At 29.9% G+C, this 23,640-nt stretch overlaps 1 protein-coding gene across 2 annotated transcripts in view; it reads left to right on the forward strand.

Annotated features, from left to right (window-relative positions):
- LOC111036049 (thyrotroph embryonic factor) overlaps positions 1-23,640 on the forward strand; it is a 61,076-nt gene that overhangs the window by 11,819 nt on the left and 25,617 nt on the right. Inside the window, exon 1 of one of the 2 annotated variants that reach the window (XM_022317961.1) lies at positions 9,696-10,088. The exons of the other annotated variant lie outside the window; for it this stretch is intronic. Coding sequence (XP_022173653.1) covers positions 10,037-10,088 — 52 coding nt within the window. The 5' untranslated portion in view covers positions 9,696-10,036. Of the gene's footprint in view, positions 1-9,695; positions 10,089-23,640 lie in introns of those variants that run through there. 2 annotated transcript variants of the gene reach the window in all.

The raw sequence follows: 23,640 nt of genomic DNA on the forward strand, positions 1-23,640 counted from the left end.
TTGTGGGTACTTATAAACCGACAATGGCGAGCTCCCCCCCCCCCCCACCAGTTATCCCGTTTCCTGTAAAGTGTCGATCGCGGGACGCGTAATATAATCATATACTATGTTATGATAATATAATTTGACGACGTGTAGGAACGTGCTGAAAAATAGCGATGTATTTGAGGCACATTATTCTATACCACTGTACTTACCAGTTACATACATATTATTATTATGTGCGTACCTCCGTAGGTATAATATACGCGTGTGCTTGCAGCCGGTATATTTCCGAAGAGAGTGATATACGATATAGTGACCACAGAAACCTGGTGTCGGGCTTCTTCTGCTGGGTGTCTGCTGTCGTCGATATGTGGATATGTGGCGCACCCGATACAATATATATATATATAGCAATTCCCAGCAGTTGACAAATCGTCCAGTGACCCTAACTCGTGTACCTACTAAGAAAAAACAATTTTTTTTTTTAAAACGACAGTTCTCCGGCTTCCCCCGTTTTTCCCCTGAATGGAACTAACATGCAGTGAAAGTAATATACGCACAGAACTAAATCCTCCCTTGAAAAAAAGACACGCGCGTTGTAGGGTCGCATGTATAATGGGTATACATATTATAGGGGTCGAGTCAGCGTTATTTGATAAATACGTGTGGTCATTACGGTTTGGAAACGTTTAAAACAGGAGCGGAAAAAACTTTGAAATTCGATAGAAATAATAAAAACCTAACAAGTGTAATTATTATTCTACACCCGAGTAAATATTACACTGAGAAATGGTATGATTACAAAAAAATATATTTAGTATGATTCGTAGACCGGAACAAGAACTTGAAATTTTCAACGAATTATTTATTTTTTAGTCAACGTACCAACAGATTTTAGTTATACTCGTCAGACCATATTCAATATTCTCACCTTTTGATAATTAAAATGTATAGCCATTTTGATAAAATTAGTAACGTTTCATAAATCAATCATTGTGCATGTCGAGTTCAGGTAGCTTTACCCACTTGATTTGATCGACTCCAAAGTGTGATAAAAATAGCAAGTATAATATCAAATTGCTTTTTGAAATAAATGCACCACTCGTGCATTGGCGAAAATAAACCTGAACACGACTCCTCGTAGTAATTAAAACATACCTGCCGAAAAAAATCTTTTGTATATTATTGTAACAGTTAAATATGCCAGTTGGCGTGTATCGGTGTTATCACACTAAAAAAAAGTGTTATACACTGTTCTTGAAAAATGGGTGGAAAATATAATGTTAGGCCGTGGCATGGTTTTAAGATCTTAAAACAGTATATGTTGTTGATTAGTAGGCACAAACATAATTTTAATGGGGCAATATATATTCATGGTAAAATAGGTAGAGGACTTACGGGGACGTGATGTCCGCATGTGCTGTATCCGTCTTATAAACGTACACCTTCAAATTTGCATTCCACAGAATCTATGAATCATTATGTGTTATTAGTGTTATTTTAATATTATACATAAATGGACTACAATTATAATTGTGTTCTCTCGTCGGTATTTTTATGTATTAATTTTAAAAAGAATTACAGGTGTGCAAAATATTGGAATTTAAAAAAGCTTATAACTCGCTTTAATATTAAAATAACAAATGAGAGAACAAAGATAATATCCTCTAGATTTAATAATACATATACTGCGTCAATTTACTGTAATATTAAAACTAACAACATAAAAATATATTCTGTTAAAGCAAATTTGCTATGTCGTACGTTTTGTAAGACGGAGACAATATATTATGCAGGCATCACGTCCTGAGGGGCGTCATTTCAGAATATTGCAGGGAATGCAAAATAATTTATCAATAGATAACCATATAATCAGAGCCGATTGTTTTGCTCGCAAAATACCTATTATAATCATTTAAACAACATTGAAATGTGAATAATAATTATTAACAATCGTATTTTCTTTGATTCTAATTAAAACGAATATGCACTTCATAATGCTGCAATAAAATATTATTAATATTTTTATCAATTTAAAATGATTTAGTTTACTGTTTAGAAGATAAATACTACGAGAACAAATTTTATTAAGGCACAAGAATATATTTTATGTAATTTGTGAATAAAATACTGTAACGGTGAATAATTATGGTGGCAATCAGTAAAATATGAGAAAAACATAAAACATTTTTTTTTTTTTTTTCAATGTTTTCATATTCTATTTGTACAGTTATAAATTATTGCAAATAACAGCAGATGTCAGGTTTATTATTGTCACATTAATACATTATTGTGATAGGAGTATACTGCTATGTACTCGTATGTTAAAATTAATTAATCGATTATTATATGAAAATAAAAATCAATTTAGGGCATAATAATATTCTGGTTGTAACGATGTATTTTCAACGGTCGTCCCTTTGTGGTCGTTATAGATGATACCAATATTACCAACTGTACATTTAATTTAAATATTATAAAATAATAAAATTAGATATATTAAGTTAATGTAGTATACTCGTGAGTAACACTGCTCTGCAGATTCGTTAATACTGTTTATATATTCTGATGGAAAAGAACACTAGAAACAATCGTTTAAGTTGTAGGACGCTACAATTGTACACACACTACACACGCTATTAAGCTAACGTCTGTATGTATTGTCTCCGTCTTACAAATGTACAACATAGCAAAAGCTGTTTGGCGCGAGATAACTAAACTCTCTCTGTATTTATGGTAGAACTGCCAAAATTCCATTATGCACAGGGAAAAACTTAATCAATGTCGTACGGTTTTTATTATTTGTATAACATAAATACAATTAAAGTTATCGGTTTAAGAAAATTAGGTTTTTACTGTTTTTTTTTTTCATTTAATTATAAAAAATTATTGGTTAGTACACTATCGAAAAAAAGCAAAGCCACGACACAGTACCTCCCTATTAGTTGAGGAATTTTGGTAATTCCACTATAAATACAAAGGGAGTATAGTTGTCCTGCGCCAACTGTTTTTGCTTTGTTGTGCATTTGTAAGACGGAGACAACATATGCGGGCGTAGGGTCCTCTTAACAATTAATAATAGTATGACAATAACGCAAACATTTTACTTCAAGTCCAGTAATGATGCTGCACATCCACACTTAAACTGCCAAACCAAGCTCTGTTACCAAATTGTTGGGCCAAAGTTGCACGTCTGACAAAGAGGTTGACGCCTATGACTTGGGTGCTGCACGCATATACTAGGTGTTGTAAGTCATATGCACCAGTCATTTGCCCCCAATATTGAAATACCATTTTCATCCATAAAGAAAGTAAGTCTATAATAAACAAAAAAAAGAAAATATTTGAATTACCTTTTAACCATTTTATTTTTTTCATAATAATATTATATTTTTGTCAAATTATGTTTAATATAAATAAAATAAACAGCTAAGAAGGTTTTAAACTAACCTTTTTTTCGTGGAGGAAAAAGGTATCTCATTCTTTGAAGGAAAATAGACCAGCTCAAAGAAATAAGTAATAACTTTACCGAGACCATTGAATTACAAATTGTACTATCATTTATTGAGGTAAAAACTTACTCAGGGGATAGCCAATCCACCTGAATAATAGACCAGACCTAAAAAAGATACTTTTTATTTTTATTTATCATATACTTGATATTTTAACTAAAAAATATTTGAAGTTTTTGAATAAAAAGCTCATTTAATGATTTATACCTTGTCGTTTTTTATCGTGCCATTTTTTACTTGACTTTTTTTCAGAATATGCACTTGCGTAGAATTACTTATAATAATGTATGACACTAAAAATACCGATAAATATCGAAAAATACTTAAATTAGTATGACTGTTAAGTCGGGCTATTTTCTACTTAGATTTTCACCTTTGTTTCTTCCATAGTCTCACAACTTTTCTATAGGTTTCAGAATCGATGATAATGCCTCCATATAGGCTTTTCTTTCTAAAAATAATTATTTACAATAATATGTATGCACTGATGTATACTATTATTATGTATCATAGATAAATATATAACATTTTAAAAATAGATTTATTTTGTGATATTAAATGTATGATGAAAACTGGTTTAAACACAATGCAATTAACTTGTAAGACTCTTGTTCATCTTCTTAGGGATATTTCAGTTTAGAAATGACCAGTTTTCTTAAAAAACAGGTTCTAGGCCTTAAAAAATTTTATATTCATAAACATAGCATTAAACTGTTAGCCGACACCATTTTTTTTTTTACAGATTCTTGTTAAACAAAGGTCGTCTCGTCCCAGTCGACCATTTCATTATTGCTTTCACTAACATAATAAAATAAAATAGGAACATTACTTATCTATATGATCTTAATCTAACATTACATTTTAATTTCTAGTTCTATATAAATATTAAACACATTAAGGTAAACGATGTTTAGGTTTATAGTAGAAAACTGAAGTATAACTGATATCACACTCGGTAGGTATGTTATTTTATGAAAGTATAACTACTCATTTTGTGAATTAAATCCTATTTCATTTCTAGTTACAAAACTATTTGAAGTACAAAAATATGATTTTTAACATTAAATTATGGTGAATATGTATTACATAGTTATTCCAAGGATATTTGTACCGTAGGTATGCTATGTACCTGTTGCATGTAAAACGTAATTATTGCTGGATTCAACACAAATGATAAAAATATATCTGATTATGCCGCCATTATTCTGTCATGTAGATATAACTAGTTAGTTTGCATTAAAAACTCCATGGTAGCAAGTATTAGCGCCCTCATGCCTTTTTTCTCACTTCCTAAAACTGTTAATGTTAATTGTAAAATCTATGTAATCGAAGAGCATTAATTAACCTTCAAATCAAAAAATAAATAATCGTCTGCTCTACAATGCTTATCCGATGAAACCGTATAAAATAGGTACCTATTATCCTGTGATAAAAAATATCGTTTTAGTTACAAAATGTTCAAAAATTATAGTATTTAATCTTTTTTTGATATTTTTTATTTAAGAGTCTTGTTAAATATCTTTTATTTAAAATCATAGAACACAGTTTTCTCTGAATTGTGTTCGCAGAATGCCGTTGTATATATCATTACTATATATTAATTTAAAATAATAATAACTAATAAGTTACTGCTGCAGATTATTTTGGATTTTTCAATTCGCATGATATTTTTGTATAGCATATACCTACGAAGAATATCTTTTCTGCAAACATATAGTATACCTCTATAATATATTATGTTGTATTCATTTGGTCCTAAAAAAAGTTCTTAAAAATTCTAAAAAGTCTATACTTTAGAATATACGTGTAGAACGCAACATATCAAAACTATAATAAATATTATAATTTATTATTATATAGGTAGGTACACCGCATAATTATATGTTATATATTTAAAATGAATATACTATAATGAATTATTATATAAAAAATTACTATTTAAAATACTAAGTTAGCAAAAAGATAAAAAAAAAGATAATATCTTTCTATTAATTATTTTAACAAGTATTTATTCCGTAATCAAAATATCAACTATCACAGATTTCGTCTGAACAAAAGACGACTTAAAGTAGTTCAAAAAAATTTTGAATATTAGTATTGACTATTGAAAATCGTCTCATCAGATTGTCTAACGCACTTAGGACCTTATATTTTACACTATTTCGCTTATTTTATACTGCAGCCAGACCTCATATCCTGACTAGTGAAGACGAATCCTATTAACCTCTATTCCTTATTGTTATATCAAAACACCTTTTTGCCACTACTGAAACCAGAGAAAACTGACACTCTGGATAACCTATAGATACAACTCTCTTAACCCTACAATAGGACAACTGTAAAAAAAGTCTTTACATTATATTACAATCTTTTTATTTTCCTAAAATGGATTAACATGTATTTGTTTAAACCATTTATATTACTGTATATTACCTATTCTATTTAGTAACATAAATATCGTATAGGTACTATTGGTATTTTTTTTTTAGCCAATAGTTTATAAAACCTAACAAGTTAATATATATATTATACATTAATTCCTTAGTTGTTGATGCTGAATCAAGAATAAAAAATAATAATAATAAATAACAAATGGTGGTCCTATATAAAACACTACCATTTTACTTTTGAATACATGCATATTATTTTTAATTTTTTTTTCGAAAAAAATGTATATAGATTCAGGGTCAAGCGTTGATTTAAATTTAAATAATAAACTACTCTAAGGTGATGCTTTACAAGGCGACATCATTGAATAATTATAAAAAAAAATATTAATCAGATTATTATGCCTAATGGCAAATATTATACAATTTATACGTAAGCCACGGACGGCTCGTGTGTTGTTTCGATAGGTTCCTACGCATATCTTATATGGTGCATGAAATATATAATATAACTGCTACTTCTTGTCGCAGTTCCTACATTTTAGTAAGCGACGACCGTCTGCCCGTGACGATATGCGTTGTCGATAATAATGTCTGAGAATAAAAAAAAAAAAACCCTATAACCGCGTGATCGTTAAATTACAATGACGTTTATCAATTTATTATGATAATGATAATATCGTTGACATCGTTCCAAATCACCAACGTCATAGACTAGTATTTGTATGTCGGCGTGATAATAATATTCACGGCGGCCGTAAATCAACGACAACGTTTAGGAAGAATTCCGAACAACGATTCTGTAGGTATAATCAACGTTCGTTTACAATATTTCCTAATATATTACAATAATATTATACTCAGCAACGATGCCACACGCGCAAACGCTGAACCACTTGCATATAGGCGTGGCCAGACTTTTACAACAGGTGTTCGCCGAAGCCTGAATTGCTCTAAAAAATTCGTCAGAATAATGTTTATTAATTTTGGAATAAAACGGCGTTAGGAATAACATTGGGTGGGCGTCCCGTTTCAACCTTTTATACCTTTTCAGTGTTTCGATTGCGTCCGCAAGTCAGATAGGTAAACGACTTTTTCCCTATCTTTTCTTATTTACTATTGTATAGTATAGGTAAGCGTTACACCCAGTAAATAGTAAATACATCTAGTATATTTGACTCATATGGTGTGCAGATCTATTTAAACAATATAGTTGGTTTTTATTTGTATCCCACGACCGATATGTACTCTTATCGATTAATATCATTGCAACCACGTGTACATTTAATTTACAACTGGTAATATTACGATAACTAGTACATTACTCAAGTAAAATATTTTAGCTTAGTACGTCAAGTGACTTAGAGTCGAGTGATACTTTAAAGATACTAGTGCATTATAACTTCGAATAATCGTTTCCAAAAAATGTTGGCCTATGATGTCGATCGTTGGAGTTGCACAAATAAGAAATGCAAATGTTATTTGAAGAAAACTGGATCAGTGCTTTTAGAAAATGAAAGTGTTTTTTCTGATAATTGTCATGAAACGGATTCTTCTGCACAATTAAAGAGACAAAATACCTAATCGAAGCCATTAAAAACGAGAAGCAACTGAAGATATTACTGCAAGACCGACAACATTGATAAATAGTCAAATAAATAGAAATGGTAAGCAAAATACACATTTTTACTATTTTTACTATTTAATAAATATACTATACGTAGTATTCATTTTATTAATAATAATATTTATTTATTTAATTAATTTATATTTATTATTATTTTTTTTTTTTTGGAGTCAATGGCTTGACAACTAATGATATTTCATGTATACGCAGAGAAATTTATATGGCTAGAAGAAAGATCTTACCAACTTTAGCAAAAATTATCAAAGAAGAATATGAAATAATCAAATTGTTAAACATAAAAACTATTCAAGGTGAACCAATTGTTTTAATCAATGATTGGGTAAATAATATTATGTTTTCATGTACTAGTAACTCAAGCAAGCTTTTAACTTAGTAAAAGAAATATTCTTAGACGGTACATTTCATTGTAGTACAAAATATTTCTTACAGTTATTTATTGTTCATGGTATGTTGAATAATTATTCCTTGCATTTTTTTGCAGTAAAGAATGTAACGCTTATGAAAATGAATTTAAAGCCTTAATTAAAGATCCAAAATTGATTTAAATTTTAACCCTGAAGCAATTCACATTGATTTCGAATCTTAGATTTATAGAGCAGCTGATATTAATCAAAATATAAGGATGTCATTTTCATTTAGGTCAGTCGTGGTGGCGTTAGAACCAAGAACTTGGATTGACATTAGATTACAATTATGAATTCAGTGATTGCTTTATCTAAATCCCGATATGGTTGGAGATTTTTATGCGTGTGTGTTATCTTTTATTCGGCACTTAAATGATCAATTAAGAACATTTACTAATTATTTAATTGATAAATATAATGATTTTAATTCACATTTCCCCCTTGAAATGTGGGCTGAAATGAGCAGTAGTATGCAGCTTACAACAAATGCCTGTGAAAGCTTTCATTTAAAATTTAACTCTTTTTTAATACATGTCAAACAGACACATACATAAAAATAACGTCGGTCAAAATTTAATACCTGTAAAACGTAGAGCAACGTATTTAAAAAAAAAAAATATCTATTGGTAAACAGTTTAAAAAATAAAATTACATCCCCTTTACAATACCTCAGAACTATTTTACTTAAAAACCCTTCTTTAAAAAGACAAATAATAATTGTGTAAATGATGTATGTAATCAGATGTATTTTGACTGATTTTTATTTATTTTTGAATAATTATAATTGTATTACACTGGCTGGCCAGAAATGTACTTTAGTTTAAATGTTTTTTAAAATTATTTAATGCCTACTATATATTTTGACTGATTTTTATTTGTGATAAGTATTTTTTGAATATCACTTACAAAATGTTAACTAATTATGACTTTGAATTTCCTAATCCATCGGTCGCAATCTAAACACAGAAAAAGTAGGAAAAATTCCTTTGCCGTGTCTGAGGTTCAATCGACGGTCTCCGATGACACCAACACGCGCACAGTATACGTAGCCTTATTCTATGAGTATCTTCCATGATGTTTTAATTATTACCACCAGAGCCTAAAATCGTAATCTAGTCTGACGAAAAAAAAAAAACGCTTTTGGTGCAATAATATCACACCGAGCCAGCAACACGCATCCACGCATGTGACCACTTGTATTGTATTGTGTGTGTGTGCGTGCGTGCGTATTATTGTCAAAAACAATAATTATTAATTATTATCATCACTCCATTCTATACAACAACTTGAACAACTATACAGCACAGACTGTACAGTGTACAGCAACTATACAGCCGTCACCGCCGCCGCCGCGCACATCGCATATCGCAGCCACCGATACGCAAATAATGGGCGTTGGAGAGTCCTTGAGCGCGTAAAGATAGCATATAAATTATTATAATATTATAATATAATAATAATATAATAATAATAATAATAATAATAATGATATAATGTGAATACGCTTTTTCAACGATATTATTGACGTCATAGTATTGCCGCGGTGGACGCGCGACCCGGCTCCGGCGGCGGAGGGGAGGGGGGAAACGTGTATAAAATATTAAAACATTATCTGGTTCTCGATCGAACCGGTTTTATTTAATTTTTTTTTTTTCCCCATATTTTTTTTGTGTTTATCTTTTAATTAGCCGTGACGAAATAAGAATTTGATAGAACGTATTTCGTGCCGTGCTGCACACTATAGATAAGTACGCGCCCGACCGTCGTCCGTCCGGCTAATATAATACGCGGCGACCATAGCGTGTAGTCGTTTTGCGTGCACAGTGTGTCCCGTCCCGGCCGAATACATTGTGATCAGAGAGCGTTTTACTCATTTCGTGATAGTGTTGCGCGTTCGTGCCGCCGCCGCCGTCGTCACTATAATACGGCTGCAGTATCGCAACATTATAATTATTAATCTGCAATGATTTGTTAATAATTAATTTATCTCGGTAAAAAAAAAAAATTCGAACGCATTCGTTCTCCTCCTCCTCCTCCTCTTCTTCTTCTTCTTCTTCTTCGTCGTCGTCGTCGATCCAGGGGAACGTTGACGTTAGATGTATGGACCATTCGAGCCTAAAAGAAGATTTCGCTGAAGAATCGGTAGACATGGGTAAGACTCTGCTGAGATAACCTCGTAATTATAATAATATTATAATATTATCACCCATCGACGATGCGTGTCGCTCTGCGTGTCTACGTTACCGTATAACTACATATTAATATAACGACAATATTATAATTAAAATGGTATTTTTTGTGTACTATAACACTTTTTTACACTGTTTACTTTGCGCGTTACTGGTGACACGCAACGTAGGAGATGATAATAATTCGTTGGGATGGGTATAAAACGAGAGACCGTACGTGACTCGGGTCTAATGTCGGTTCGGTGGAACGTTTTCAAATAACGACCGACGAGAGAAGAACGAGGATCCATGCGTTATCCTCGTTCGAACCCGGTCGAGTAATAAATAATAATATTGTAATTTATAACATTATATATAATAATGTACACTAATCTGAATTATGATGGCGGGAAACATGTGATTTGCCCAAAATCGTCAGTCTGCCGCGATAGTGCGCCTCGATTTGGTCGTTTTATTGCTGCAATACTGTTCGACTGTCATTGTGTACATGTACAATATTCAACATTGTATAATTTATAATACGTTTTTTTCGTCAGCCTTGCGCCGCGCGCATGCGCACATGCACGGCGCACACGCACGCACACATGAGCCGGAATGTCGGTCGGTTAAAGAGCGGCGGCGTTCGTTCAGTAATATCGTATTATCATTTGCACGCGTTTATGATTACTGATTAGTATATTGACTATTGATAATGTCTGGTACCGTTTTGGTGGTTTTTCGGTAAAGTGTGAGCTTAATTACAAGCCACTCTAACACGTACCTCGGCGCTCGAATAGTGTGTTATTATTACAAAAATATAATAATGTAATGTTCCAAAGATAATGATACTGCATAGCGACACCCACGTAGTGGGTAGTATACGATATTTTATAGTGATTTACCTCAATCACGTTTTTAATGAGTCCATTATAATTATTAAACCGATATTAAATTATATTTTAATGGTGAGCAGCGAAAACGTGTCAAGAATTAACCAATAATATGTAGATCAGCGCCTAACGCTGTAAAGCGAGTACGTTAACACATGATCTAGTATAATAACTAATAAGTATTTATATTGTAATGATGTTGGTAATACACTAAATACGCTTCTCCTACCTTACACAATATGGTTAGCCTGCAGGTACAAACATTTCAGTTTCGTAAACACTTAAAATAATTAATAACGAAAAATTCCATTGAATTTTGTTAAAAACAATTATATTAATAGGTATAGGCACGATAAAAACGTATGTTGACTACAATTATTGGTATTAATATATAAATACCTATATAGTAATGTGTTTGATGATATTACCTACTTAGAAGCAACTTAAAGATACGCAATTTACATTTTAATCTGATATTTACATACAGCCGACCAACTGGTTTAATAGTACACAATCACCAGTGTTAAATGTTGTAAAGCCGAAATGTCTAAATGAGTTGCACGATAATCGAGTCTAGTCTTGTTGATAAATACTTAAACATCGTCTCCCTTATGATATAAATCACTAATAAGTAAAATATTAGACTATATATAGGTAACAAATGATTCTTTACTTTGTTAAACCACGTGTATATTACGGGGCGTTGTGGCTCCCATAACCTCACTATGATTAGCAATAACTACACGTACATTTTAGTTGATAATAAATTTCAATTATATTTTAATTTTTAAAAATTACAAAATTACAAAATCGATATTTAAAAAGAAAGAAAACACCAATTTCCAAGTATAAATTATACTATTTTTTATACTATCCTTAACATTTCTTGTAAACGTTAGCTAAACAAATAATTACACTATAATGTAATATATAGTATATTAATACACATGTACACATAATGGTTATCGAACACATACACTTACTTTCAACCATTCAATCTAGGATGAACGTATAGACGAGGTAGACATGTGCCTGGGGCTAGCAATTGGAGTTTTTTTAGTAATAAATAATAGTAGGTACACGAAAATTCAACATAATATTATTCAAAAAATTAAAAATTGTTTAGTTGTTCATCATTTTAGCTAAACCATATCAATCCACAATAATAAATTAGGTTTCAATATTCTAATTCATTGCAATGCCTGAAGCATGACGGCAGTAATACTAGTCGTGGTTACGGGGTTACTACGTCTTTAATAGTGATAGTGTGTTACCAATCATTAGATAAAATTAAAAAATTAAAATCATATTAACAAATAACATTATTCAACTATTATGATTAGGTAAATAATACATAGCATATATATATGAACTAATAGAACATGGTACTTGCGATCCCCTATGTCAGATGAAAGATGGAATGCCCTGACATTATAAACAATATAACAAACGTTCTGGTTGTTATTTATTATATTCTGATCAATTTTGGTGTGCCTGTGTCGTTTACTCGTGTGAATACCGTATTACTGCGTGCTTACACGGTAAAATGTGGGTTTGAGATAAAAATGCCAATGCGGCAATGCTTTATCGGCGAATATAATACGTGCAGCAAATATATGAAAATCGCTGTGTAATAAGTAATAATGAATAACGATAACTGAGATTAAGTAATTAGTACCGGGGAAATAATAAATTTTATAATTTTTTCCCATCAACCATTACTCCGTGAGTAGAACGAAGTAACACTTGTCGGGCATCATCGTAAAACTATAAAAGATAACAAATTAAAATCATTACTCATTTGACTAAGACAAGTATTTTCATAAATATGAATAATAATTTATCGAAAACGTTTTATAGCTATTAAAATATTAAAAATTACACTAAACAAGTTACAAGTAAGTCTGAGTACTAAGGATGTCGATATTCTGTTAGTACAGCTAAAATACTATTTACTTATTGATTCGATACCGACTATACCTCCTACTGATTCGTTGTATTTACTTGAGCGCCCGTACAATGCCTATATCACTATATTATATTTATGGGAAGTGAATAAACATTTTCTGACTTGTTGTAGTAATTTAAATAATATGTACATTTAAAAAAATCCACTGCGCACCTCACGCGTGCCTATTATTATAGTAGTTAGTATCGGGCAGACATCGGCCAAACCATTATGACGACAAAACGAATGAGATGTGTTCCTCTTTGTGGGAAATATAGTTTAAATATACACCTGTATAATATTATACTATGATACCGTTGTAGTCAATAGCACAGTTTTGACCTCGCTGTGTCAAACATTCTGTGTATGTCTGGGGTTTCTCTTTCATATATATTGACACGCAAATGGTATGTACATAATATTGATTTCCAGTAATGCGGGCGAGAGAGGCAACAAACACACATATTTTGTTTCTGAGATTACTGAATAAATCTTTGTCATTTGGCCGTTATACATATACTATATTATATATAGTGGCCATAGTGGTTTCTCTCTTCCTACATTTTACAGCCCAGCATCGGGTCGTGATTAACTATAGATATTGCATTATAATATGTGTGTATAATATTGTGTGCGTTGTATGGATTTACACATAATATTATACACCTAGGTAACCGGGTACATGCATAATTTATACTTCTGCGCTATACCGTGTTAAAAATGTTCACTTTCGTAATAATATGCACGTCAATTTATGCAACACATAAAAATAACATTGGTATGAGTTATAAAAAAAATCACGAAAGAAGACCAACGGCATCAACGGCAAAACTCAAGATAAAAGTATTATTATGGCCAGAACAATTTTCAAGGCAAACTAGCCACATTAACTGTTAAATGTGTTTTCTATTTTTTTTTCAGTAAATAAAGTATAGCATAATAGTAAAATAATATTTTGTTCAGAATAAGACGTGTCCAGACATTGAGACATACACTAAAAAACGAACTAATAATATATCGTGAGACGTAGGAAGGTGCGTAGCATAAATTAGGTACTATAAAATCGATTAATATATTTGTTCAGACTTAATAGTTTTTATCTAAATGATTTCCTCTACTGAAGTCTTAAAAATATCAAATAAAATTGAAAGTATATATTTATATTAAATTTGAATTAAAAGTAAACAATTGGCAATAGTATTTTCGTATACACGATTTTTTTTTTTATTGTACTAGGTAGTTAGTTTAACATCAATATTATTCAAATTTATTATAACTAAATACCTATAGATATATTATTATTTATTCCCATCATATATCTTGTGTTTTAATGGTAAACTTATGTTTTAAAACAATTATTTAAATGAATCAATTATATTGAATTATTTATGATTTTTTTTTACCAAACATAGATACTTACTAAAAATGTTTCTCCATTAGAATAAAATATAAATATCTAACACGTTCTGAATTAGTTGTTGTAGGTATAAATGTATAGTAATATACTAATATAAGGTGTATAGGTGTAGCTAGATATTATGTATTGGGTATATGCAATACATTTGAAAAAACTATTTAATAGACGAAATAGAATATTTTTTCATGGTATATGGTAAATTACCATAAAATATAAAGTTACTAGTATAATCTAAGACCTAACCACACAAATCTTCTATGTGAAAATTGTACTCGTGTTACAGCGTATAAAATAACAAAAGGTAATTTCAACTTTTTCTCTGTAAGATCAAACACTATTCAACTAATGAACTCTGTTTACGTATTCGGGAGTTAATAGATACTGTATTCATCTCAATAACTATGAGATAGGTTGGTCAGTCTGGTTCTAAAATGTAGCGACATGTCCGGTATAAGATCTAACCGTGGGTAATACATAATTGAACTCTTAACAATATATTATTTTTTCACGATTACAAAAACGTATACACCATCATGGCCATTCTGTCTCGCGTATAAAAAACAAAAATACATCTACTCTGTAATACCTGCAGTACAATATCATCGGTATATGAAAAAAAACTAGCAAACGCACAAGCCTATCTATACCTGATTAAAAAACAGGTTTTTACATTATTTTATGATTAGTGGTGTCTACTGTCTAGCTAAGTACAGCATACACGATACATGTGTATTGAAATTAAATACTGACATAGTAAGGTTTTAATGATCACATTACGAGAAAAAAATATACAAATTCATTTTTACGACAAATACAGTAACGATTAAAATAGATATAAATTTATCGCACAACATTATTACGTATAAAACTGCATTCGATTTAGTTTTGAACTCATACTATGCACATTGGGCTCACGTCTGTAATTATATTTTAAATGAATACATGAATATATATTTTTTTCTATTAAATTTAAATCAAAGATAGAATGTGTAAATCATCTCGAGTCAGTTAGAGTGCATAGTGGGTAAGTGGGTAAAACAGTTTTATATATAGTGAGATGTTATTTATTTCCATTAATCGAGTACTATACGGCATGCAGCCATGTAGGCCCGTATGTATAGAGATAAGTCACCAAATATTGCGCCCATGGTGAAACCTCAAAACGCTCCGTATAAGTTTGCGTTATATATAGTTTTATGGGTATACCGAATCATTTTAATTTTATACATTTAGATAGACTAACACCGATTTTAGCTGGTGACTATTATAGTAAATATGTGTATACTTTACGAGTATATTGTGTAAGCTATTTTGCTATAATACACACCAAGTAATTGTTTACTGCAGTGCTTTACTTTTATGTTCGTCATAGTATAAAATCAACAAAGCACTTAAATAATAGTTTTAACAATAATGGGCGTATCGACTGATAGAAATGAACGTATAGGTAGGTGGCATTACAAACTGCAGTGTCAACAAAATGCAAATTGTATAGCTGACTTGACGGGTGGTTCAGGTTAGGTCACTTAACTAATCAGGGTTCTAAAAATCATGTATTATACTGTTATCATTGAGATAGATACGAATCGAAACCTCATCCATCGCGCTGTGTATTATATAATTTAAATTATTATTCATACTTTCTTAATTCCGGTAGGTTGACTTAGTTTTTGTCTACAACATCGCATACAACTTATAGTAAATACCTAATACCGAAATACCGTACAATGTACAATGGTATTAATATAGCTAAAAATTATGTATAAATATTTTGAAAATTTCACTGTGTATATACAAATAATAATTTTAGTAGAGTTTAAATCTTTTAAGCTTCAAAGATCAACATTTTTGAATTACCTACAGCAAAATCTCTAAAATTTCGAATTTTACGGTTGAAGTCCAATATTGTCAACATTTGAATTTCAAAGTTCAAATTTAAAACTGACTTTGGATTCGATATTTTTTCACTTAACCAACTAATCTTTTAAATAATAATTACAATATTCGAAACTAGACACTTTTTTAATTATTATAAAATAAATACACGTTTATTTGGTTAAAATATGTTTGTTTTGTGATAAAGTTTCGTTTGCTGCAGCAAATATAAATATATAGGTCTTGTACTCAAATGATATATTTTATTGTTATGTAGTTGGATAAGAATTAGCGTATACATATGACTATATGAGTGTATGACAAATGTCTATTACCTGCCGCAGTACGCGTTTGAATAATATTTCCATTGGAAACATTATAATATATTATAAACTTACATTAAGCTTTATTTACATAAAGAAACGAATATTTCAATAATTTTATGACAGGTTTAAAATGTATAACTATTACTCAAATTAAGTTTTGGCGTACTTACTACTTGAATTTATTGATACTTTTAACAAAATGTGTATTCTTTGATTAACTGGTGATTGATAACACAACGTCCTTAACTAAACATCATATAATGGAATAAAACATAATAATATATTATTCCATATTCATTTAGAAACCGTCTACTATTATACTATACTATACATATATTTATACTTGTATTTATGAATTGTGGCCAAGATATGCTGCTGAGAATATATGTTTATTTCTGAACACCTTTTTTAATAATATATTATACGTCTGTTTTCGTGAAAATATAAGATATTATAATGTAAATGAAATATCAATGTAACCATATTTGTAGATATTTTCCTAAAATTAAAATTTTTCTATAGTATTGCTATTATGTGGGGTGGGAGAGGGGTGTTGACATTACTTCTCCCCAATCATCAAAGTATATTGACCCAATATATTTGATTTAAGTAGCGATATGTTTAAATTTCCTCGACATCAAATGGCGCAATCTATTATCCATTCAAATTGTGTTGCATACGTAGGTACCCACATAATATTTTCTATTCTAAAGTAGGTATATAATAAATAATAATGTATAATATTATAATAATAATGAGTAATGAAATTTGTAACTTTCTGACTTGAAGTATATAGAAATTTACGCACAGTATCTCTATGTACCTTACAGTGATCTAATGAAAAGTGCCGTGATTTTTAAAATACATTTTTTCTTTCGATATTTGTATTTTAAACGAAAAATCAAGATCATTTAATAGATCAGGATAAGTATTGACGTTATAGATACGCCCAAGAGTCTAACTTTTATAACTATACAAAACATTGGACATTGGTGTTGGCCTTATATAAGTCTAATAGAAGTTAAGATTATATTATTATTATTATATTGACATCACGTTAAATGTACTTCATTTCATATTGCATTTTACAGCGTGGGATAGTATTAAAAAAATACGACGTCCAAACCGAAACCGTCGTAGCCCGTGTATATCGATACGATTAAAAAAAAAGATGCACAACCTGTCAGTCTTAATGCTGTACATATTATATACGTTCATAAAATATATGTATCTCTATTATTAGGAAGACTGTTGAACATGACACAGCTTCAACTGCAGTCTCTTTCATTCCGTTATATTTATTTTAAATTATGAACGCCGAATTGATTTTTTAGCTATACATTGTATGTAATATATATATATATATACATAGATAACAAAACAACAAAGGTTATTGACAGAGAAAAACTCGAATAGAGAACATATTCTATGTTCTATGTACTAATTATGAGAAACATTGCATCATCTTAGTTAGTGGTACGTTACTCTCAAATAGAATTTGGGCCAACGGCAAATAAAAAACGTAGGTAGTACATACATTGCAATATTTTTGCTACACACGTAGAAATTTAGATGTGTTTTAACTGCGACTAGCGTCATTGTTATTAGTTATTATTTATTTTCCACCCATTTGAACGTCGATTTTGCGCTAATGATTTAGAAATGTTGTTTTAATTCCATAACTGTGTTCACTGGCCGTTATTCGTGGTTTATCCGAATACTGAGACTTTCTAAAAGCTGTGGTGATGCATCTGTATGGCCGCTTAACAGTCGCCGTATAAAGGGTGTTCCATATATACCATTATATTGTTACCACACCATATATAATAATATAACGTTACCATAATCAATAGTATTTGTTTTATTGTTGCTATTAATTAATGTAGTCTGCAGCGTGAAATCGTAAAGAAAAACGTTATGAATACTCGGTATAGGAAATCGTATTTTCATAAACCGTATAATTGAATTTTTAAGTTCGATACCTAGTATAAAAAGTTGTCGACAAAGAAAAGTCTGTATCCTTAGAATACTACGATTCACGTTGAGAGTACACGTGACGTAACGGCACAGCACGTGGGTCCGTGCACCCTGCTCTGTCATTTGGGATATACGGCCCAGGTTTTCAGTTCAATAGTTAGTCAAGTTAGTGTGCATGCGATGGATGTATACTGCGCTTACAGACACTGGATTTATTTTCGACGACAAAAAAATAAATTACAACAATTGGCGAATAACACGCAATGATATTTATTCTTACGCAAGTTGCATTTAAGACCGTTGCCCGTATCACATCGCACGTATATTATATTATACGTCACATTGTCAGATAACTCATCTCACTCGATCGACCCGTTCGTCCGTCGTGTCCCTCACGTTTTTGTCGGTTTCCAATAATTCTTCGGCCGAGATCATTCGTTTCTTTTCTCTCAAACCCGCGCGTCTGCGATTCGTCTTATCCGACAATAACATCCGTACGGACCGTATCACTCGGTGATATATAAACACGTGTCAATAATAATATAATAATTGTGTAATACATTAATAATCTCGTCTGCGCATCGACTTTAGGACCGGCCCCGACATTTTGTACACGTTGTACCGCGAACTCGAATCGGCCGGTACAGATATCACCAATGGCACCAATAAGCGTAACAATAGTATTAATGAAATAGTTTCGTCCTGCACAGATTGTCGTGCCGTGGCCCACCCAGTCTGGAGAACGTATTTCGTTGTAGTTTTTTGCCCATTTAGTCTCGATCACACGTTATTGTTATTCGCGTTTGCCGTGCTAATATTTTATTCTCCACTCGGCCGCAAAGTCGACACTCACACCCCGTGCCACTGTTGGCACTGACGCACTGTAGGCTTTTCGTCTTATAATTATTGTACGTTATAATTATATTCGGACAACACCATACGACCGCAGACCGTTCTTAATGTGCGCTTAAAACGATCGAAATGATACAAAACCGCCAAGTGAAACAACAGTCACCGATGTCAAATAACCAATGGACCGCTTCCAATCACGAGTACTACCCGCCAAAGACTTACCTCATACCCATACCAGGTATACGATTGTCTCATGATATTGTTCTATATGTTATAATAATAATAATAATAATAATAATAATATAAGGTGTGCTGTATAGGTATTATTGTGTTATGTGATTTTTTTAACGTAAATAAAAATGTTTAGTTTTTACGTTGTTATTATGGATACTTTGTTTTCGCTGTATATAATATTATTTTCTGATGTGATAAGACATAAATAATATAAGACGTAGGTGTGATAGATATTCTATAGTCCGTGGGTACACTAACTACTAGTAACTAGTGTACAGTTCATATCACACAGGAAACAATTGTATACCTTAACATTTTTTAAACGTTCGAATCCAAGAACTGTGTTCTATGTTACCCACTCATTATTTATACCTATCTATAATTTTTCATACATATCTTTATTTATCAAAATAATCATTATAGGGACTTTGATATCAAAATAAATATGATGGTATTATGATTGATAAATAATAATTATGGTATAATAATTGGACTATAAACATTATTTATTTCTTTTATCAAATTAGTCGAAATTTTTTAATATACTAAATAGTCCACTATCAGTAGGTATTCAGTTGTATTTGTTTAGTTAATCAGTATATTTTGTATTCTATAAGCTACGTATTGTGCAGTTAAAAATTTAAATATATGACTCACGTTTTATATGAAATTAAACTTTCAAAATACTTTTGGCTATTTTGTACCTTAGTCGATTTCAATAAGTTATGTTTAATTCTATTTAATAATTATTCCCTATAATCTGATTTACTTATTTTGGGGATTACAGAAATTTGAATTCACAAGGATTTATAATTGAAAATATAATACAATTAATTTTGGGTTTCTAAATAATGAATATACTTATGAATATATTAAATATTAAAATGTTATAAAGCGTTAATGCAAATTAAGTTTTACATAAATATTTGTTTATAGCCCATGACTATGAGTACCTTTATTTTAGTAAGTATTAATACAATTACCTAAAATTACTCCTATTCATTGTTATAATACTACAGGCACGCACTTCATTATTTTTAAAGAATTACCACTTAATAATTATAAATTATTATCCAATTACATGCATACCATATTATCTTTAAAATAAGAATGCTATTAAAATAAGTAATGGGGTTTTAAAAGACTCAGAAAAACAGTTACAAATACACTGACTTATTCCCAGTTTAAACTTCACGGGTTGGTAATTTAAATTATTATATATTAAAATTAAATATTTAACGACGAACAAAATAATTTCAATTCACACGTACAGATAATATTTTATGTACATAAATAATTAATTTATAATAAAACCCTACTGTCTAAAATAAGTTCACTGATCATAAAAATATTTATGTAAAATAAAATTCGCTATAATTGATAAACTATAGATAATGATTAATAAATTAATATTTATATCGCATTTATTTATTTTCATAGCAAAATATTCATTTAATAATATTAACTGTAATCAATAAAAAATATTTACACATTTTAGTTGTATAAAAATGAGTGTGTGGCACAGGCTTTGGACCCAGTCACTAACGTGTTCTGAGGTTAAGCATTAGCCAGTGTCATTAGTTCCCAGATGGGTGACCACTTGGGTTTTGGTGACAAGTCCTCGCGTAAATATACACGTGTTCTAACCGACATTACGCTCCTCACAATTTAAAACCTACTCAATAACCTTTAGGCTAATGGCTATAGATGTTGAAGCCTTAACTCTATGAAAAAAATATTTTTTAATAATCGTTTTGAAGAACAAAGTACGGTATTTAAAAATCACCCGGGGATGAAACCTTATTTTCCAAACATCATAAAATTTGTATTTTAAGTTTAATTATAAATAAACTTTTTCTTGCTATAGTTTGTATGTTACACAATAGAACGATATGTAGTAAAAAGTACATTTTTGCTGCAACTCATTTTTATTCTTTTAAAAACTTATTATACATAATTTTGTAGACAAAAATTATAATGAAATATAATATAAGAGATATAAGAATAAATAATGGATAGAATTTAAGTTATAGGTATGTAATATATTTAGTCATAAACACTCGAATATTAATATATTAAGAGTTAAGCCGATTAGTTTATTATTTGTTATTAAATTGGTTTCTAAAAATGTGAACTTAAACTAAATATTTTATCAATATTTAAGATATTATATCCAATATATTATTGATAAATTGGAAAATATTAATTATTTAATTATTAATAATTGGTATTATAGTATCTACCATTTTAAAGTACTTAGTAATCATACATTAGCTGACCTTCTGTTTTCCATTATTAAAAACGCACTTGTGATAGTTATTCCATTACAATTTAAGATTTAAAAAAATATACACATACAAAAATATTACTAATGTTTAATGTATTTTTATTTCAACTGTTATTAATTCATTTAAAGTCAGTTACCTATATTGTTTGACTTAATTTAGATTACATAATATATTTGAGTGGAGCGATGAATGTATTGATTTTAGAATGATTTGTGGTTTTATATACGTTTGTTGCTACACGATTTATATAGTTGAAAAATACTTTGATTTTCAACTTTGAGTGTGGTATCTGATAGCAAATTAGATCTAATTGGTACTTTTTAGGTGTCAACATTGAACATTCCTAAAACTTTTAAAATAATAATAATTCTTAGTTGTAATTAAAAAATGAATAACCATAATAAGTAATAACATTTAAACATATAAACATGAAATGTTCATATGATATTCATTTAATATCATGCATTATGTATTTGCAATACCTACTTGGTATAATTTTCATAATATTTTGAAAATGTTGAGCTATTTTATATACATTTGACATCCTTGATTTTATTAGGTTTTTTCTATAAACAACGATAAAAAAGATGTTCGCTTGATAGATCTAGAAAATATAATACAAGGTTCCTAATAATTATAGTTCAAATAGTATAACCAAAAAATCTAAAAAGTATATTATACACACAATTTTTTATAGAAATGTTGAGTTTAACTGTGTATGCAATTAGATACTTAAAGGAAGAATAATGATTTTAGTTATTTTGTTGCACCTAAGTAAAAAATATTATTCGTGACTGGAAACTTTTACGTTTATCAGTAATCTATATGGACAATGACATTTTTAGCTATTGTCTTAACCAGATATAATACAAGTTCGTACTATATGCATAAAAACATTGGAGAATTATTTACAATGTATTAAGAAACATAATTTCAATATTTGTGTAAATCACAATACCTATCTATATTTTTAAATTACGGCACTTTGAAAATAACAAACACTTTTCACTGTAGATAAGTTTTCTAATTTAATCTACGTATATATCATTATGTGATTGGATTATTGGAAAGTTCTTAATGAATATAACTTTTGCCGGTTTTTGACAAACATCATAATCTATAAGTAGCTGTTCTTTTTAATTTATGAAGTCGTCGGAAAATTCAACTACTTTCACCGGTTTTTTTATAGACTATGATTCTGATCAAAATTTTTAAACCCTATTAATTTTCCTATAGGAAGTATACAAAACATTACTGACCACAATTATAAATAATTTATATATTAATTTATTATAAAAAACTAAAAACACTAGACCATTGAAAACATTTTGATTATCTCATCGGTTTTATCTACAGCTTTTAAAACACTTCTGGAGATTAACATCACCAACCATCGTTATTTAAATCTTATTACAACAAAATACAAATACATTTTTAATAGGTATTAATGGTTTGGACAAAACAATTTTATTCATTAGGTATTAAGATTATGGTGCACAATTGTACATGATTATTTTATTAAATACATTTAATTATTAATAACTTACAATCGGGCTCAATTATCTTTAATTCTTTATTTTTTTAAACTTTTATTTATATTTACACTTACCTATGTAAATATTATTTATAGATGTCTTCAAGTTTTTTACATTTTGGCTGTAAAATATTAATAATCATCGAGTTGTTGGGTCGTTGTAGACAGACATGAATGTCTACGACGAGACTTTGT

The sequence above is a fragment of the Myzus persicae genome, unplaced genomic scaffold (genome assembly GCF_001856785.1).
Source record: "Myzus persicae strain clone G006 unplaced genomic scaffold, MPER_G0061.0, whole genome shotgun sequence".
In the NCBI taxonomy this organism is placed as follows: domain Eukaryota; kingdom Metazoa; phylum Arthropoda; class Insecta; order Hemiptera; family Aphididae; genus Myzus; species Myzus persicae.